Consider the following 20,746-nt stretch of genomic DNA (forward strand, 5'->3'; position numbering starts at 1 on the left):
GGCATCCGCCAGAAATAGAAGTCCTGCGTATCTCTGGCGGACGGCTCTGGACTGTCGCAGGCAGCTGGGACGGAGCAGTTACGCAGCGCACCGTAGACTAAAGTGTGAACCTATCAGCTCCAGTGCCATGGCGGAGACGTAACGCAGCGGACCCGCATCCAGTGGAAATTGGGGGTAAGTGTTTGTCCTTTACTTTGTCAGTCTACAGGTCTGACCTTTCACCCTGAGATCTTTTATAAATTACAGGAAGTGAAAGTCTTTTGATTTAACCTAAATAAAGGTAAGAACTCCAGGCTGTGGAAAACCTGGAGTTTTTAAATTTCCTTTGTAGATTCCTCATGTTAGGGGTTTCCTTTGAGATTTATGTGTGAATGACGTTGTAAATCATGCAATAAACTATTTTGTTTAAACCTATTAAAACGCAGGTCAGTTTCCATGCGACTTGGTCATTTTGTAAATACTGCCAACATTCTGTTGACTGGAGAAGTATAAACACATGCAAAGACCAGAGGTGTCAAACGTATTTAGACATTTAGAGCTACACACAGACATCACATCACAGTCAGTTTTCATAAGAAAAAATTTAACTTTTTAACAACAATGTACACTTATTTGATGTGGTGGCTCCAATCAAAACTAAGAGAAAACCAAACACACAGAAAACACCTTGGAGGAGGACTGAGATAATGCAGAATTTGAAATCTGACTGTAGAAGAGCTGAGCGTAAATGGAGATCAACAAAACTCCAAATTCATCTAGAACTGTACAAAATAAGTCTGCGAAAATTCAATGATGGCTTGTTCAAAGCAAGGCAGCAATACTTTTCTGAAATTATTGCCAAAAATGTCAACAACTCTCGCACGTTGTTTTCTGTAATTGAAAAGCTCACAACCCCCCCAGATCAGATAGCCCCTGAATTACTGTCAGCTGGAAAATGCAATGAATTTGCTGTATATTTCAATGAAAAAATACAATCAATAAGGTCAAACATCAGAACAAACCAGCAAAATCACAAAAAGCTTGAACAGCTTCAACCACTGAGGGATGAGTCAACTACAATGTTAGAGTTTATTACAGTGAACCCAAAAACAATAGAGGAGACTGTTCAGCAGCTGAATCCATCAACGTGTTGCCTTGACACAATACCCTCAAACTTCTTTAAAACTGTTGTAAAGTCAATTGTCACTGATTTGTGTCAGATAATTAACTGCTCATTCCAATCAGGCACCGTACCAAAATCCCTGAAAGTAGCTGCTGTGAAACCGCTGTTAAAAAAGAGAACACTGGATGCCTCTATACTGGCTAACTATAGACCAATCAGCAACCTTCCATTCATGGCCAAGATCATTGAGAAGGTGGTCTTCAACCAACTGAGTCAATTCTTAACATTCAACAAAATATTTGATAAATTTCAGTCAGGTTTTCGTTCTCATCACAGCACTGAAACTGCTCTTATCAAAGTGATCAATGACATAAGGTTGAACACTGATTCAGGAAAAGTATCTGTTCTCATTCTGTTGGATCTAAGTGCTGCATTTGACACTGTAGATCATACAATTTTGTTGCACAGATTGCAAACATGGGTTGGACTAAATGGAAAAGTAATGCAATGGTTTAAGTCATACTTGGAGGAGCGAAGCTATTTTGTAAGCATTGGAAACTTTGAATCTGACAGATTACCAATGTCCTGTGGGGTTCCTCAGGGATCTGTTCTTGGACCCCTTCTGTTTAACCTTTACATGCTTCCTTTAGGACAAATTTTACAGAACTGTAAGGTTGATTATCAGAGCTATGCAGATGACACACAACTATATCTATCACTGAACCCAGATGACCATGGTCCCATTGAGGTGTTGTGTGACTGTTTAGAAAAAGTAAACTGCTGGATGAGTGAAAACTTCCTTCAACTAAACCATGACAAGACGGAGGTGATTGTCTTTGGTAACAAGGAAAAGAGGACTGCTGTCAGCAATTATCTTGAGTCTCGATCTTTAAAAGCTAAAGACCAAGTCAAAAACCTTGGTGTTCTGATTGACTCAGATCTTACATTCAGCAGTCAGATCAAATCAATCACAAAAACAGCCTTCTACCACCTAAAGAACATCTCCAGAGTGAAAGGTTTAATGGCTCAGAAAGACCAGGAGAAACTGGTCCATGCTTTTATCTCCAGCAGACTGGACTATTGTAATGGTCTTCTGACAGGAATCCCCCAAAAGAGCATCAAACAGCTACAGCTGGTTCAGAACGCTGCAGCTCGGGTCTTAACCAGAACAAAGAGGTCAGAGCACATTACTCCAGTTTTAAAGTCTTTACACTGGCTCCCAGTCAGCCTCAGAATAGACTTTAAAGTTCTGCTGCTGGTGTATAAATCTGTGAATGGGTTTGGTCCAGAATACATCAGTGACATGTTAGTCAGGTATGAACCCAGCAGGTCTCTCAGATCTATGGACACAGATCAGATAGTGGAGCCCAGAGTTCACAGTAAACATGGTGATGCTGCTTTTAGTTGTTATGCTGCAAAGAAGTGGAACAAACTGCCAGCGGAGCTGAAGTCAGTATCCAATGTGAACATTTTTAAATCAAAGTTAAAGGCACTTTTTTTCTCTACTGCATATGATTGAGAGAGAGATTTTTTGTCATGTTGTTGATGTAATGATGATTTTACTGATGATTTTAATTGATTTTACTGATGATTTTAAATGTTCTTATTGATTTAAATGTTCTTATTGATTTTAAACAATTGAATGTTTTATCATGTAAAGCACATTGAGTTGCCTTGAGTATGAAATGCGCTATATAAATAAATTTGCCTTGCCTTGCCTTGCCTTATTTATCATTAGAGAAAACAGAATCTGGAACCTAATGCGTCACTCACATCTGTAGCTAAAAACGTCTGTAGTGTTTTGACCCAATGACTAATGCGTTTACGTGTGATTTTACTCCTTAAACTTAAAACATGGGCTGAATTTGGACCTAGGGCCTTGAGTTTGTAACATTGTGGTCAAAGTTTGTTAGAATAATACATGATTTCACAGGACAATATTTTCAACCTATGGTTTCAGAAATGCCATAAAAGCCCATTTCTGCTCAGTTTTGAACCGAAACCTTCAGAAAACCATATTACTCCTCGAGCATGGCAAATGTTGACGTAATCAACTTTAAGTCTAAATCTCAGCAACCACTGGCCCTCCTGATGCTTGGTTCTCAGGATCCCAGTGACTTTCATCCCTTATAAAGCAACAGCAGGAACTTCCCCTTCCAGCCCTACAACTGTTCCGTGCAGCTACCTGCCTAGCTGCTAAGTAGCAAAAAGGCCCTGGACTAGCATACCAGTGCAGAAATTCCCGGATAAGTAATACTCCTAGCCTTGGGGCTTCAGTCATCAACGCTTCAGCCACTCCCCCAACTAACCCTCCCCAATGACTGCGTCATTGGCTCAGCAGCTCACAAGCACTTCCACAAAAGGAATTCCTTCTTACTGCCTGCGTGTAGGTATGACAGAGCTGTGGATCTGTGTGTGTTTGTGTGAAGTTAGCCAGCAGAAACAGCTGGAGAGACCCTTAAAGTACGAAATAAAACACTGACAGGAAGATGCAATAACGGCAAGAAGTGGTTTGTTTGGTAAGGTGTGAGTGTGTGTGGCAGAGGTGACTTAAAGACTGGAGTTTGCAAGTTTTTTTTTGGTTTTATTTGGTCAAAAATACATAATAATACATACATAATGCCTCAATGAAGCCTGTTCTGTTTGCGAAGTCTGTGCGTGTGTGTGACTGAGAGCGAGCGTACCCGTGCATGTGTGGTTCGCGTTCCTGGTCGTGTATCCGTGTGTGTGTGTCTGTGTCTCTTTAACTCTCACGCACACACACGCGCACATGCACGAAGGGAGAGAGAGAAAGGAACAGCTTTGTGCGTGTGTACGTGATAAGTCCGTGTGAATGTCATCATGTTTATGCCTCCGTCCATCCATATCTTTTAAGGCTCTTATTAAATAAATATCAGCTCTAGTCCGGACGGCCATCCTTAACTATTGTAAGAATTTGAAATCACAAACTCAGAACTGCTTTCTTTTCCTTCTTTCATTCTTTTTTGATGATGTGGGCATAGGCTAGTTTTTAAATCACTCTCCATGTTTAAAAAAAGGAGGTGTCATGTCTTCATTTTTTTTCCCATACACTTACCTGTTTAAAGGATGGTGTCATGCCTTATATTGCACTCTAATTTTTTTTATATGATTCAAAATTGTATTTAAGCATTGGATTGACACCTCAAGTTAAATGTTGTTTGCATTTAATCAGCAGAAAAATATTGCACTGAGTGTTCTACAAAATAAGTGGAGAGCAAAGTTATTTGTCTTTTTTTTTTTTCTGCTGATCCGAAAAATGATCCGATCCGTGACTCAAAACCTGACAGAGTTTTTTGATCTGTTGCACCACTACCAATAGCACAAAATAAAGTTCCTACATTTGTTACTCGTCTCTGTGGAGACAGTTAGGTTTCATTCAGGAGGGGAGGGGGAGAACCTCACGATTCTACATACCCCAGCTTTAGGTCATTTTTTTTGGTATCTGTACTTTACTTGAGTATTATTTTTTTTGGTGACTTTTAGTCCTTACTTTCTTAACCAAATATATACTTTCTACTCCGCACATTTTAAAAATGAGCTTGTTACTTTTAAGACCTTCAAAGATGACGTCACGATGTAAAAAGACACAAAATGTTGGTACAGTTTGAGCTTTTTTCTGTTATGCATGTCTTAGTTTTATGGTGTTAGTTCTAGTGTTAAACTTAAAGCTGCTCTGGGTTTTATTTGCAATAGTTTTTTTTCTTGAAACATTTTATTTACAAATTGTATTTATAATGAATGCTAAATTCTCCAGATGTTTAAAGGTAAGAGATTTAATTTATTTCCATGTACTAGATTTCTACAAGATCTTAAAAAAATAAAAGATATAGAATTTGCTGGTTTAAAACCCCAGTTTTATTATTATTGAAGGGACATTTGTTTGACTTTTTTTTCACTTAAGTGCATTTAGTACCATGTACTTTTTTACTTCATTCTTGATTCAAGTATCTATACTTTGCCTTGAGTACTGAAGACTAGTACTTTTACCACCTCTGGTGTGTAGGTGTGTGTGTGTGTGTGTGTGTGTGTGTGTGTGGGGACAAAGTGCTCACAGCTCCCGTGCTCTTGGCAGGGTTCAGGAGGCCACAGTGAACGAGGGGGAGGGTTTGAGCATTGCAGGGCGACCAGCTGGGTTCCTCCACTATAGATGAGCTCCACTAGGAGCTGTAACCACACTGAAAATACACACACGCAGCCTTCACTTCTGCTACCGAGGACGACCATATATGGCTCTGGGATTCCCATGGAAAAAGAGGAGCGGGATGGTGGAAGAGGGAGGGGAGGGGACATGAAAAATGCCGGCCAGACTGTAAGTGTAGGTTTGACCCAGAGAACAATGGCCTCGCTTCAGAGAAACGTTGTTTCCAAAGGCAAGAAGAGGGCGAAGCCGAGAGGTCAGGCAGACACGGAGAGACCCGACCTCTGCTGATATTTCCAGAAAACAGAAGCGTTGTGTGTGTGAACTTCTATACAGAGCACAGCTGGGTTAGCGCTCATCAACAGGCTACAAGATTTAGCCTCAAAGTGACAAAATAAAAGAGCTCAACATTAAAATAGGTTGTGTTTATTTACTGTATAACATCCTGTGAGCTGTTGTTGTTTGGGACACCGTGTGAAATTGAAGCCGCTAGCATTAGCCACTTATAGGGGTGTTGTTAAGGATGTTACAATACAATACGATATTATCACGATGTTACAGTATTCTACCCAGTTAATATCAAAATTAAAAAAGTTGTGATTCCACAGTGTCAGTATTTCTAATTTTAGGAGTTATTCAATCAAAAAAGGAACAGAAATCAAGCATAAACAAAACAATATTAATGTATTAAGTGCAAAAGGTGTAAGAGTACATCATGATACCTGCTCACAACAGCAACAAGCAGATCAAACATAGCTTCTAAACAACATGGGAACAGATGGAGATCATGAGTCTATCTGAGCAAACTGAACATGGATGTTTTTTAAAAGGCAAACAACCAACACGTGTTCATTCATCAGTGAAACATTCTCAGCAGCAGAGTCGAGGCGGAAAGGGAAAATAAACAGTCTCTTCCTGTTCCTCTACGACATCATTAAACCCTGTGCCATCAGCACCTCGGTAAAGACTATACCTAAAATGAATAACAAAAACCAACTAAAATAAAGCAAAATAACCAAAATTGATTTATATTTATTTAATTTAAGCTATATTTCTAAATCTGATTCCATTTGTAACCAATAAAGAGTAAAACATCATGTTACAAGTTATTTAATGTTATTGGGTTATATGGGGAGTAATAAAGAGGGCTCAATTTTCCAGTAAATAATAAAAAAGGACAAAATTACAGCTTAAAAATAAATAAATACAAATTTAAAAAGGAAGTAATTCAATACTAACCCTAAAATGTGAATACATTCAGACTCTCAACACAGCCAAATAAACATTTAACACAAGATTAAAAATTAAAAAGAATGAAATCAATTTCTATGTATGAATCATTTTGAGACAATAAGTATGAAATTAGAAGATTTTTGCATTAGAAAAAGGGCAAGTGTAATTTGAAGTGAACATATGACCTATTAGTATCTTATTTGTTTATGGAGCAACCAAATATAGTCGCATTAATCAAATATTAGTGGATATTAAAGAATCCATTTAAATACAGTTGACAAGAGTCCAAAAACAAAACAATGAAAAGATATAGGGATGTACACATGGAGTCCTGCAGTGTCTTAGTATGACAGTCTGAGTGGTTTGAGCTCATTTATTATTCATTTAATGATCTTGTAACATCTTGCTTTGATTGGACTCAGTGACCTCATGTTTATGCTCCATAAAACACATGAAAAACATCTGATCAGACAAACAAAAGGATGGCGTGACTTTTACCTTTTAATTAGGGATATTTTACTTTAAATGTGTCAGTACGAATCCCATCAGAGGAAGAGCAAAAACAACCAGGAAGTAACCAGGAATCATTCAAGGTAATAGGAAAAATCATTAATACATTAAATAATAATAAAAATGATAAAAACGTAACAAATTATTATAGTCAAAACAAACTCAGTGTGTTCTGGGAGTTTTTCACTGCAGAGGAATTCCCATTAACACCTTGTATGAACCAGTTCCAACCTGCAGCAGCTAAAAGCTCATTTATTCAACTTTTTTAATTCTATTTTTTAAATCTCTTGACATGTTTTGACTTTCAACTGCCAGTCTTCCTCAGAGGTGTCTGCTGATCGCTTTGATGTGTCCAATGACAGTTTTGTCCATGACTTCCAAGCAACAATTCCAGCAAATTCACCCATTCTTCTTTTTGAATAATATGTTAAGGTTTCATTTATTCAGACAACAGTTTTTTTACTTTGATCTCCTGACATGTTTCGAATATCAATTGCCAGTCTTCTTCAGCGCTATCTGCTGGTCGCTTTGATGTTTCCTTGACTTCTGCGCAATAATTCCAGCAACTTCACCCCGTCTTTTTAATAATATGTTAAGGTTATATTTATTCAGACAATTTTTTTTTCCAGAAAATTTACTTTGACCTCCTGACATATTTCGACTGTCAACTGCAAGTCTTCTTCAGAGGCGTTTGCTGATCGCTTTGATGTTTCCGCACCATAATTCTAATAATTATTGAGCAGAAGTCATGGAAAAAATGGTGTCCAAGCATCGGACACATCAAAGCGATCAGAAGAGGCGTCGATGTGTCTGGAGATCAAAGTAAACTTTGGGAAAAAGTGGTCTAAATAAACGAAACCTTGACATATAAGTTACTGTACTGATCATCATGCATCACTTGTTTAGAGTCTTTGATTTGGTTAAGTCTGTGAAATATTCTGTAATTTTACTGGTACAGTCACTGAATTATAATCAGTTTGACAAATTTGTGGTTTTCAAACAATAGAGAGAGAACAAAATATGATAAATACACATTCAGACAAGATGTATTACTTATTAAAGCATGTTGAATTACATTATGATTTAATGCCTCAAACTGGTGAAGACAGACAAAGAGCAACAAAGACCGTCTGGGTTCCATTTCATCAATTATTAAAATATAGTTTAATGTATTCAGAACATCTCTCACAAATTCATGAGTGTGGATCTCAGAAATACACCACAGGCGTAGAAACAATACAGACACACCTCGGCCCACATTCCCGTTCATCGCATTTGAGAACAAATTTTTCATTAGGGGCACATTTCAGAAAAAATATGTCTGGGCTAAATACTGTAAAAAGTTTTCATGGAAATATTTTACCCACTAAAATATCAAGTGTGTGTGTTGCTTAATAAAGCATAAAAATACTAGCTTTCTAGTTCCGCTAGTTTTTTTTGTAATGTAGGTTTCATTGATGATTTCCTGCACTTTTCTCCGTTATCATCAACTGTATCCATGGAAACCAGATAACAACTTTATGACGTAGAACAGAAACCATTGAGGTGTACCTCAGTGCAATCACCAACTTTCATGTTTTCTACTTCACTCCGTTACCTTTCATGTTAAACAAAAAATAGGAAGAATTCAACACATCTAACATGGAACATTAAGTGAGACACTGCAACCTTTAAAGTCCATGACTTACAACATCTCAAATGTGCTCCAAGCGAAAATCTTGCCATTATTCACGCACTAGTTTGCTGTCTAGAAGGGGTGTATGGATACACTCAACCTACGATTCGATTCCCAATTTAAAAAAAAAAAAACGCCAGTCAAAGATTGGGATGTAATGAATGATGCACTTAACTTTTTCAATTTGAATACACATTAATCTGTTTTTTTTTTTTCAAAATATGATTTGTCTAAATAGATTCTTCTTCTTTTATTTAAATGTATTATTCACATGTTTCTTTTTAAACTAAAATATACTGCACAATTCTTCATTTTCCACCATGCAAAGGTAAACAACTATATGTAATTTAAAAAAAAAATAAAAAATTTTAGAAAAGTATGCTTATGTTCCTGGTTCGGAATAAACATTTTTCTTCAGGTGTGTGGGTGTCGCTGAGACTCGAGCCTGGTTTGGACATTGTGGTGTGAGGTGTTTCAATTAGCACGAGAAAGACACAAATGGATGCTGACTCGCCTCGGATCATTCTCAATCATGTATTTTGTGGCTTTGTGGTTTAGGTGGTTGTTTTGTGTGTTTGATGTCTTTTTGTGTGTATTCTGAGTTTTTGTGTATTTTTTTTAATCTTGTGTGATTTTTTTGTGTTGCTTCGTGTGTTTTTGTTGAACTTCTGTACATTTTGCTGCTGTTTTATACATTATGTTGGGCTTCATATTACCTCCAATTTCTTGAATTACAATTTGTGGTGGATTTATCTTGACGGACGCACAGAATTAGACTGAGGGCCGCCAGGCGCAGGCGCAGGCGCAGGCGCAGGCGCACACACACACACACACACACACACACACACACACACACACACACACACACACACACACACACACACACACACACACACACACACACACACACACACACACACACACACACACACACACACACACACACACACACACACACACACACACACACACACACACACACACACACACACACACACACACACACACACACAGAGAGAGAGTTTGTCTGTTCTTCGTGCAGAAACGTGGCGCTAATGTAACACCGTACTGATCTTCCTGTCTGACATGTGGAGTAGCAAAACAAGAGATACAAACACACAAACACACACAGAGGGGCCTCTGCACATGAGACGGCAGTATTTTCTCCCTCCAGCAGACACAGAGTGGAAGGGCGAGTCAAAGGCATTCACAGGCCTGTGCTGCGACTGAGATCCACAGTGATTACGTAACGCCTTAATGTAACTGATGATGGCGGCGTGGATCAGAAGAAAAACACGCCTGCGTCTTCCACCATTGTTCCATTACACACTCTCTCTCTCTCTCTCTCTCTCTCTCTCTCTTTCCTGCTGTTACGTAACTCGCCGTACACTGTCCGTGTAAATCCTCCAACGCGAGCCGCTGGCAGGCCTTGTGCCGCCGCCGTTGCTATGGAGATAATGTTGGGAGACGTTAGGCCTGTAGCAAGGGAGAGTAATGTCAACAGAGTGACTGCATTGTTGGAGCGTAGTGGGGATCAGCGCGGGAGAAAGGTTCAGGTGTGGGTCAGCGAGTCTTTGCGGCGCACAAATAGTCGCCGTCTGACAAACGACTCAGACACACACACTTTACCCTGCAGCCATCTCACAAACTGTGTGTGTGTGTTGGAGGAAGCAAACAATGAAACAAGACAATTTGAGGAGTTTTGATGTTTAAAAATTTTGGAAAACTTTGAAACCTAATATTTGACCTTTTTTTGATGTAATCAACAAAAATAAATTTATTTTTTGTTGATTACATTTGTTGATTATAATAATATTCCAAATAAGAGTGTGCCCAGCAAGATTATTTTTGTCTTCTTTTGGAATAATATGTTAAGGTTTCATTTATTCAAAAAGCCATTTTTCAGGAAATCCACCTTGATCTCCAGACATTTTTCAACAGCGACGTCTGCTGATTGCTTTGATGTTTCCTTTGAAGTTTCCATAAATTCCCCATAATAATTCCAGTGAAGATTCTGGATTTATGAAAACTGGCAGTTGTCTGAATAAATGAAACCTTACCATATTATTCAAAAAGAAAGCAAGATGTTTATAACAATAATAATGAATAATAAGCATTAGCCATTTGTTCAAAAACTGAAAAGCTTTACCGTTACTTAAAGTCTGAATCCAGACTACGTTGTATTTTTTAAAAAAGCAGGCGTTTACATCCTCTCAGTTCACATTTGAACCAATCTCATCTCAAGTGTTAAGGTTCAACTACCGATTGCATTATTTTGTGACTTGTTTCAAGGTTTCTTTGAAAATAAAAAGAAATGCATGTCATCTCACCTGTGTTTTATTGTGAACAAGAGGCTCAGATTAATGTAGAGTATTAAAGGAGAGGTTCCCAAACTTTTTCGGGTCATGACCCCATCTTGATATCACAAATGTCCGACGACCCCATAAACATTTGTTCTCGGCCTAGAATTTGTTTTTGATCAAGTTTCTTAAATAGGGCCCTATAAAATCCGCGTTAATGGAATCGCGAACGGAATCACGGAATCGACCAATAAAAACGTTAAAATGCGGAAATAGACAAAATTGGCATGAAACGCAGTTACCGTGGGGCAAAGAACGTATTTTATGGGGAAATGTTTCCAAGGACCGCTTATTAGGCGCACCACCCTCTCTCCTCCTGTCCTGGCTGCATTAAACTCATCTTAAACCACCACAATCACCCTCTGAAACAACACAAATCATCACTGACTGCTAACTACAGAACCTCTAGTGCCAGTTTAACTTTGCTGTGCCTGTGAAGCTCCATTACACAGAAGATAGGATCATTTAAATTAGGTTAATTTAAACTAAATCAGAACCTGATCAATAAACCTCATCAGATTCAGTAAAACATTGATCCCTGAGAGGAAATCAGGTTAATGCTGTTCTCATACATCTTTATATGACATGTGCATTATTCTGACTCCTCCTTTTAAAGTATTTATGACGCTACAACTTATAACTACCTTTTAATTGTGTGTACTTAATTTTTTACTTACATTTTTGTTTAATTATGAGTTTTTTTTTGTTTATTATTATTTATTTTGTTTCCTCACAGGAGTTAAAAACTATTTTCTTAAAAAAAATTATAAATATTTCTAAAAAACGGAATTTAAAAAAATCAAAGTGGAAAAAACGAAATTTGGAAAAAAATAAAATGGAATTAGGAAAAAAATAAAACGGATTTCATAGGGCCCTACTTAAAGTGTGTTACAAATACAGAGTAGCTGGGATTAGTGCACAAAGGGACCTCAGATATTTTTATACTGCATTTTGTTTGAACTAGATTTATATACGAGAAAGTTAAGTATAAGATACAGTTATTTGGATATTTATTGTGAATTTAGTCTTCATTTAAAAAATGAGTAAAAAATTTTTTAAAATAGAATATGAATCCGCTTTTCCCTACGTTTTTGTTTTACCAATTACTAGACATTTCAGGTGACCCACAAGTCCAAGGTTGAAAAAACACAAATTAAAGCCTTGCTGCAGACGTGAGGCATCACAGATTATAATGAGCACCAGTTAAACCGATACACCAAAAGACAAACTGCTCTTCTTCCCTCTGCATGCCTTCAAAGATAAATACTGCTCCTCAGCTGATTCCAGCTTCTCATTTTCCTCCATTACTTCATCAAAACAGCTTTTTTCCAAAGTTGACTCAGTTTGTTCCATACCTAGCATTAGCAACAACATTTAGCTTGTTTTTAGATTGATTTTAACACCGTTTTCAATATTTCCTTCTGTTTGTGGATAAAGTTTGGTTGAATGATGGCAGGTGTATTGAAACAAAGCGAGGAAACGTATGGTGTCAGTGATGGCGGTGCGTCGTCGCAGCGCTACAACCATCAGCAGCCTCTTCTTGGTATGCAGGGAACAGTTTGGGAGGGGCTGAGGTGACAGCTGAGGAATGTCCTCTCTACACTCGCTCTTTGCTATGGTTTCCAACGACCGTCATGCCAGGAATGGGACTTGGAATGTTTCCCTCTGAGATGGGTTCAACCGACAGGATCAGGAATTTCTACTCTGGAGGGTGGGTGGGTGTGTGTGCCCCCCCTCAACCCCACCCCCCATGCACTTGTTGTCCACCTGAGTGTTATTACTGCATTGAATCTGAGGCGGTTGAACACGTTTGAAAGTAAAAACTTCCACTTAAACCAGATTTTCGCATTTACTATGAAAACTTTTAGTTTGTGCCTGCAGTGAAAATATTTCAACAGCTCTTTTTTATTGCAATAATTCATCAAAGTACACTGCATTTTTAAAAGTGTATTAAAGAAACAAAAACAAAAAATTTTAAAAATGGGGAAAGCAAAAGTTAAAAAGATATACATAAAAGGAAATTGGGGATAAATAAAACAGGTAATCTGTAATTGTGTATTCTACTTAGTCTATTTCCAGAGTACATTACAGTGATTTTTTGCAAGTTATCTCTAATTTTTAATGTTATTTTTTCAACATCTAAAGTTTGCTCCACTATTCACAACCAAAGATTTATTTTGGGTTTGATTTGTTGTTTTCATGTCTTTGTCACCTGCTTCATGGCTGTATGTAACACAAAACATTAAAAAGTGGGATATTCTCCTTGTTTATTGTCAATGATCAATTGATTCCCAAAAGGTTTTCTGATTTCAGCTGGAAAAAAAAGATGTAAAAATTAAATATTAACCAAATGAATTGTTAAATGACTGAGATGTGATAAAGTTAATTATTTCCTGAAGCTGCTGTTACACAGCAAACAGGAAGAACCTACACTGACCCTGACGCATGGACGAAACAAAGTAAACAAGCCATTGATCCATCGAGGAGAAACCACTGAAAGAGGAGAGTCAGCGTACGCTAACAAACACAACTAACTGAACCAGGAACTCCAGCAAATTAATTCTGAGATTTTAGAAAAACACTTTAGTCTTTGAAGGAAAAATTTTCTAATTCTGAACTTGAACAACAACTTCGACATCTTTATGGCTCTATAATTTCAACATTAATGGAATCACAGGATCGACCAATAAAAACGCACAGTTAAACGTGGAATCTGACAACGTGGATGAAAAGTTGTCATCGTGACGACATGTTTCCGGGGACCACGCATTTGGTGCCCCGCCCACACCCCTCCCATTCTGTTATGCCGAAGCAATAACTTGATAGCTTCTTATACTGTATAATATTCTGGCCACTAATAAAATTTAAATGAAGTGGATCCAAACTTAATCAATAAACCTGCTCAGACTCAGTAAACCATTGATTACTGAGGGGTGACATTAATGCTGCGCTCATACATCTTTATATGACATGATTATGAATAATTTAAAATAATCCATGTCAGTATAACTTATATCTAAGTTTTAACTGTAGCTTATGTATGGTTATAAATTACACTTTTATTTTGACATACATTTTTGTTTAATTAGGGTTTCCTGTTTTTCTTTTTATTGTTGATTTAGTTTCTAAAAACAATGTTTTCTGAAAAAAATAATAAAATATTTGGAATTTTTTTTTAAAAACTATGTGGAAAAAACAGAATTTGGAATAAAATAAAATAGAATTTTGGGGGGAAAAAATTTGATTTCATAGGGCCCTACCGTTTCACCATTACTGTTCAATTAGAATAACCAATGCTGAAGCACGTACTTGAATGCCACACTCTACTTGATCCACTCTACCCAAAATGCTGAGCTACAGTTATGTGTGTTCATGTGTGACTGGATCCTGATCAGTTTAAACTTTAATCAATGATGTTTATGAAACCTAAAACCTTTCTGACACTTTGTGCAGTGGTTTATTCATATTCCATCCAAATGCTCTCATGTTGTGAATCTTTTCAGGTGAGAGATAAGGAAACTCAAAGATAAAGCTTTTTTTCACGTAATGCAGGCAGTAAAAGAGGGGTCTCCACTTTTTCATGATTGTGGAAAACAGTAAATACGGAATTCACTTCCTGAAAAAGAAATGGCAATTTTTTTGTTCTATTATCTCTCTATAAAAGCAAGGAATCTCTGTCTGTCTGTCTGTGTGCGTCTGTCTCATATCTCTGCAAATCAAGCTCAGACTGACCTGAGACTTTCAACATGGCTGCTGCTTGGTTCAAGGGTGTACAACGTCAGATTTGTTTGGACGCCCCACCTCCTGAGTCGACAGACTCAGTAATGATGTCATCAGTCCTAGCTCTAAAGTGATGATGTCATCAGTTAGAATATTAGAACATTGCAACATAGGAATGACATCATCACTGTGGAGGTAGGACAGATGACATCATCACTGTAGCGGTAGGACCAATGCTCTTAAGCAATACATACTTCCTACGGGCACTGCACTGTAATATAGCTTCACATGCTGTATAGCGAAAATATCACAGTTTTTCCCCAGTAAACATGTCAAAGAGAAAGAAATGTAAACTCACAAAATCTGAGGGAACATGACAAAAAATCTCACTCAAAATTTTTGTCACGGTTTTGGGAAGTTTAATAACCTGTTGTGACGTCGAATTACAGCAAGACGATGTGGAAACTAAACATAAATGGATACACTGTGAAACGGTGTTTGGGATATTCTGAAATGGCTCTGCACGTTTTGATTAGCTTAGCATGTAGCCGCACTAGCTGAGCAGGGTCAAAGGGTAATGGTTATAGGGTCGACCCATCACTCCCAGTCGAAACAGTTGTTGTGCGTCTGTAAGTGAACACAGGCTCAAACTAACACATGAACTCTTCAGCTCTTTATTTGGACTGAGCAGCGATCAGTGGGAAGTTTGTCCTGAGCTCCGGACATACTGTGCACCTGAACGCCTCGTCCATAGTTAGACTAGCAGCCAAAAGCCTGAGTGTTGCAGCGATGCTCACAGCAAAGCAACCCAAACATGGAGCGAACTTATACTGCCTATAGTAGGACAGACAGCAGGACGAGAGTGAACAACATGAACATCTTTAACCATAATTTTAGGCCCACATATACAATTTCAAACCTTTGATTTCTAAAGATAGTGGAAAACAGACGTAAAATTAAATGCACTTCCTGATATGGAAACGGCAATATTGTTATATTATATAAATGTTTCATTTTTTTTTAAACAAAGTAAAGTGGAAATTGCAATATGACTATATATCCACACCTACATACTGTATTTTAGGTCAATATCATGCATTTAGACAACCAAGGGGAAAGAAAGATCATTTCTCATGCAAAATGTGATGTAATATGATTGCACTCCCCTCCTAAATATATATATATATGACAGGGACTAACACCAGTTCCATCTGTGATACGCAACTGTTGTGGCTCCACTGGACATGAGATTTCTCTAATTTATGCAATGAGTTGTAGTCAATACAAAGAGAACCACAAAACCATACAAACAGTTCATTGTGTCTGTGGAGAAGAGCAGAAGGAAATCCACTCGGTCCTGCCGTGTAGATCTTTTTGTGGAGGTTATTGTGATTCCAACCACAGATATGGTCAATATTTATATGTGAAATAGTGAAGCACTGAAATTCTGTCCGAAAATGGCCCCAAAAGTGCATTTTTGGCTGAAACACTTTTCTGAACCAAACAAGATGTTGTGATGCCACGAGCAAACAGCACGCAGACTCACGACGCGTCTGGATTTCAATACATCTGAGCACTAAAGCATTTTCTGAGCAAAGTTGACAGAGCAGCAAGTGTTTTGCTGTGTGACGTCGACACTAGTTACGGGTAGCTCTCCATTAACACGGATGTATTTAAAGAGATATCTGCCAAAAACGTAATCTGTTCAGAAGCAAAAACCAGTGACGTTATGAAGGAGGGGAGCATTCAGTCCGTCTGTGGCTTTGAGGAGCTACGGAAACACATTAGGGCCAGTTTAGATAGAGACTGTTGTTGTATAATGGTGAATTTGAAATTTCTACTTCAATCTCAACATTATATTATAACTGTGTTCTCGACATTTCGACTTTAATCTTGATTTGCCCAAAATCATTTTCTCCATCAAGATTGGCCCTAATCCTCTTCTGTACATTTGAGGCTAAAAACCTGCAGGTTGCAGCCGTTTGTTTTGACTTTTGAACGCGTCTCAAGTCCTTTTTGAGAGAAACGGGGGGTCCGAGGTTAACAGCCTGCTGCATGAGTGTGAGATTAGAGCGAGGCCGCACTACAGAGCACAGCTTCAGACTCTGACTCATACCCAAACTTAGTATCATCTGCTGAAACCCAGTTAGGAGAACTTGTGGCGGTGATGGTATTTATAACCCTAGTCACACCAGTGATGAGAGCGATAGCAGCAGTGGAGCAACAACAGCAGCACACACTTCACAATAAAAGCCACAGGTCACAAGAGAAACAACCGACCAACCAACGCCACTACTATTCTTTCTACGCTCAAAACTCAATAAATCTCACACACACAACCAGAGATGGTGAGGTCTCATCTCGTCTCTGGACGTCGGCCCAAAAAAAGGCAACATTTCCCCCCACATGAATGCACACGGAGAGGAGGAGGAGCTTTGAACAAAGTGTGAGCACACACACACACTCAACAGTGATCACCTATACATCTCCAACCACATTAAAATCATTATTTTCCATACAAATTCTGCACTAACATGTGAAAAAAACACATTTTACATATATGAAAAAACAGGCATCACATTCACTGATGTTACATAGATTCACAAGCTGTATCGCTCTGAAAACGAGGGATATTTAGTCGTAGAATGTCAGAGAAACATTGTAAACAGAAGAATTATTCGAACCAATAAAAAGACCAGCATTGTCGATAAGGAAACGAACAAATTCCAACTAAAAGTATCTGATTATAAATGATGGTTTTACTTCATTGTCAATATTAGATTAGCAAAATAATAAATCAACAACTGCTTCATCCACAATCTTGACAAACACCTTTGAAAACAGATGCACAATAATACTTTTTTTTCTGCTCAAGGCCAAATCCGGCCTTTTAGAGCATCCATTTCAGAAAGTTAAATAAGAAACGTGCATCATTGTGTAAATTACAAAATAATTCAGTAGTAGATATCCCAGCACCTCCAAATACACATGGATACAACAACTTTTTAAAGAAACCCTGCAAATGTCTTGTAATTATTTTATTAAATTAAACAACAATTATACATAATTGTAATAATATCAAGGAAATGTAAATTAACTCGAAGTTTAGGGTCACTTAATGCTTGGATATTGTCAGTCATACATAATTTGATATAAACTTGAGATCAAACCGGTCTGTATTTGGAGCCTGAACTAAAATGAGTTTGACAAGAAGAAGAAAAAGAAGTGATGACAAACAAACAATCCTTATACTAAAAGGTAGAAACCATAATCTAATTTTTGGCAGAAGACACTCATCCCAGGGCTGCTAATCTGTTTTTTATTGCCTGGCAATGTGAGCCACAACTATAAAGTATTTCTCTATTAACTGGAGGCAGCAAAATTCAGGAAAAACAAGCAGTAGAAGCGTCCCAACTTATGTTTTCAAGGTATTTATTCAGAGAGAACATTATGAAAAGCTGCAATAGTGTGTATTTGCATATGCAGACTTCTTTAGCTGTGCTCTGGTATGTGTTCTTTAACTATATACTGCATTAAATGAACATCATATTGTTATTATTAACCTCACATTTGATATTAGTGGCCACACAATGTAATATCTGGTGTATATCCACGGGTAACAATGTAACAAATATATAAAATATGCACATTTAACCAGAAATGGTGATGATAACGAGTTCAATGTACGTTTTTGACGTTGCTGCGACCTGTGTAAAGTCCCAGTCTAAGTACTGGACTGTGGAGGCCACTTAGCAGTTAGCATAGCACACACAAAGTTGTTATATTTTGTGCCAAAAATGAACAACAACAGCCACATGTGTCCCGGGAACAATTGGTTTAATAGTAAGTTTACTATCAATTGTTGTTGACTGGCAAATAAACATCAGATTATCCACGGGTTGACCCCAAAAACGATAGTGCTAGTTAGCTTTAGCCGCTAACGTAGCATTAACATTCACAGGGCTGGTTTAGTTAAATTTACTCGGAAAAGTTCACAAAATGGACGTAATTACCGATGCACAAGGCTATTGGCTTAAATGTGTGTGAATGCCAGTGCCATACGTCTTTAGTTCGTTAAATACAAAGCAGAGCCGACTTTAATTGCTAAGCAGTTAGCAGCTTTGACGGTGATCTCAATCAATGACACCTCTTAGCATTGATCTACAATCATTAACGACACCCGGCACAGCTTCAAACCAACGATCATAACACGTAGTGTACAAAGAAAAAGTGTAGACATGATTTATTAAGTGACAAAGCGTAGTGAAAGAACGCATTATCTTTAAAAAGCTGCAGCTCAGCAAATAGACTGTACCCAGATGATCGGATATGGACTACTACTGGTGTAATGAATCTACTGGCGCCCTCGATAGGTGGTGATCAACACCCGGTTGTTGCACAGAGACTGTTACAAAAAACATGTAAACGCGTGCTTGTTTAACAGTTTTCTGACCGGTTGTATAATTTATTTAGACAAAGATGGAATAATGTGCTAATATAAAGCTGGAAAAATTAAAAACGTCACCATTTTTTTGTTGTATTACACCACCGTACTTATTTGTTTACATTTTCTGAGCGTTTTTCCTGTTAATTTCAAAGTAAACATTTGCTTAAAATATTTATTTCACGCTGTAAAATTATTATTTTTTTATTAAGCCAATTAAAAAATAAATATCAGGTTATGATTATTGTCTGTAATCATGCAAGGATGGTTAAATACACTAAAATCTACATATGGTAGGAAGAAAAACAGCAGCAGTGTGGCTTCGTTGCAGTGTATTTACACTGACAGGCCTGCAAACAAGAACCAGGAGGGGTTTGTTGACTTAAAAATTGCTAAAATATACATTTAAAAGCAGACAGACGAGCTGCTTTCATCTTGTTGTTAAAAAAGCAACAGTGTAGCTAATCGAGTTTAGTGCAAATATCACTGAAATGTCATGTATTAGTAGTTATTTAATCATAAGTTCTCGCTTTATGCAGTTTTCTAATCGTTTCTGAAGTCGGAAGTCGACCACTTGCTAGCAAGGATACCAAGTAAAGCATAACAACAGCTAGTTTTGGGAAGCAGGAAAGTAACTAGTGGTGTTATGATTAATTTGGACACTCGTTGAAGTCCACACAGGGAAGAGTTGGTGTTTGGTTAAGCAGGTTAAGGAGTTTGAAGTCGGTGGGTTAGTGGTGGCCTGTCAGAGGAGAGTAAATGGAAGGTAAACAGCGGAATGGCTTCCCTTTGACAGGTGTTGTGCGCTGACTGGTATGTGGTGTAAACGGTGCGGAGGGAACACGGAGCTCAGACCTGGTGCAGGGCGGTCAGGCCGTCCACATTGGCGTAGTTGATGTCGGCTCCTCGGTCCAGCATTCGCAGCACCTCCTCGGTGTCTCCGCTGGAGCAGGCGGCCAGAAACACGGCGCCATCGTCGAACTTCACCTTGGTCTTCTTCTTCTTCAGCACGGGCGGCTCCTGGTCCGTCTCCGAGCCCAGCCAGCGCTTCAGCTGCTCGTTCCGCTTCTGCTTGGCGTCCGCCATCTTCATCCCCCTCCTGCGACGGGCTTCTTATCTGTGTCCGAGCTTGGATATACTTTATAGGGACTCGAACCCGCAGCGCACCGGGGCGTGGGAAGGGAGGGCCGCGGACAGCCGAGCCACAGGGAGGGCGACGGGATTGTTTCCGCCAGATCTCGCGAGACGTGAGGGCTGCAGCGTAACGTCATCACAGAGAGAGAGAGAATGATGAAAAACAGGGTTTGTCAACCTTGGGGTCGGGACCCCATGTTAGGTCGCCTGGATTTACAATGGGGTCTAGTAAGTAAAATTCCTTGTATTGTCTGAAAACTCTACTTGGCAATAAAACTTATTTTGATTCAGATCCTGAATTGGTATAAAGAAAAAGAAAGAAAGAAAGAAAGAAAACAGGTAAAAGCGTACAGAAGCCTATTTTATTCACTGGAGTGAAAGAAAAAAAAAAATCTGTTTTTTTTAAATA

General features: G+C 38.3%; 1 protein-coding gene across 1 annotated transcript in view; it reads right to left on the reverse strand.

The window, feature by feature from the left end:
* Positions 1–20,449, reverse strand: part of ppp1r12a (protein phosphatase 1, regulatory subunit 12A) — a 73,567-nt gene extending 53,118 nt beyond the window's left edge. Inside the window, 1 exon segment of the mRNA XM_028449399.1 lies at positions 20,059–20,449. Coding sequence (XP_028305200.1) covers positions 20,059–20,295 — 237 coding nt within the window. The 5' untranslated portion in view covers positions 20,296–20,449.
* Between the last annotated feature and the right edge of the window lie 297 nt (positions 20,450–20,746).

This window comes from Gouania willdenowi, chromosome 6 (genome assembly GCF_900634775.1).
Source record: "Gouania willdenowi chromosome 6, fGouWil2.1, whole genome shotgun sequence".
NCBI classification, from domain to species: domain Eukaryota; kingdom Metazoa; phylum Chordata; class Actinopteri; order Blenniiformes; family Gobiesocidae; genus Gouania; species Gouania willdenowi.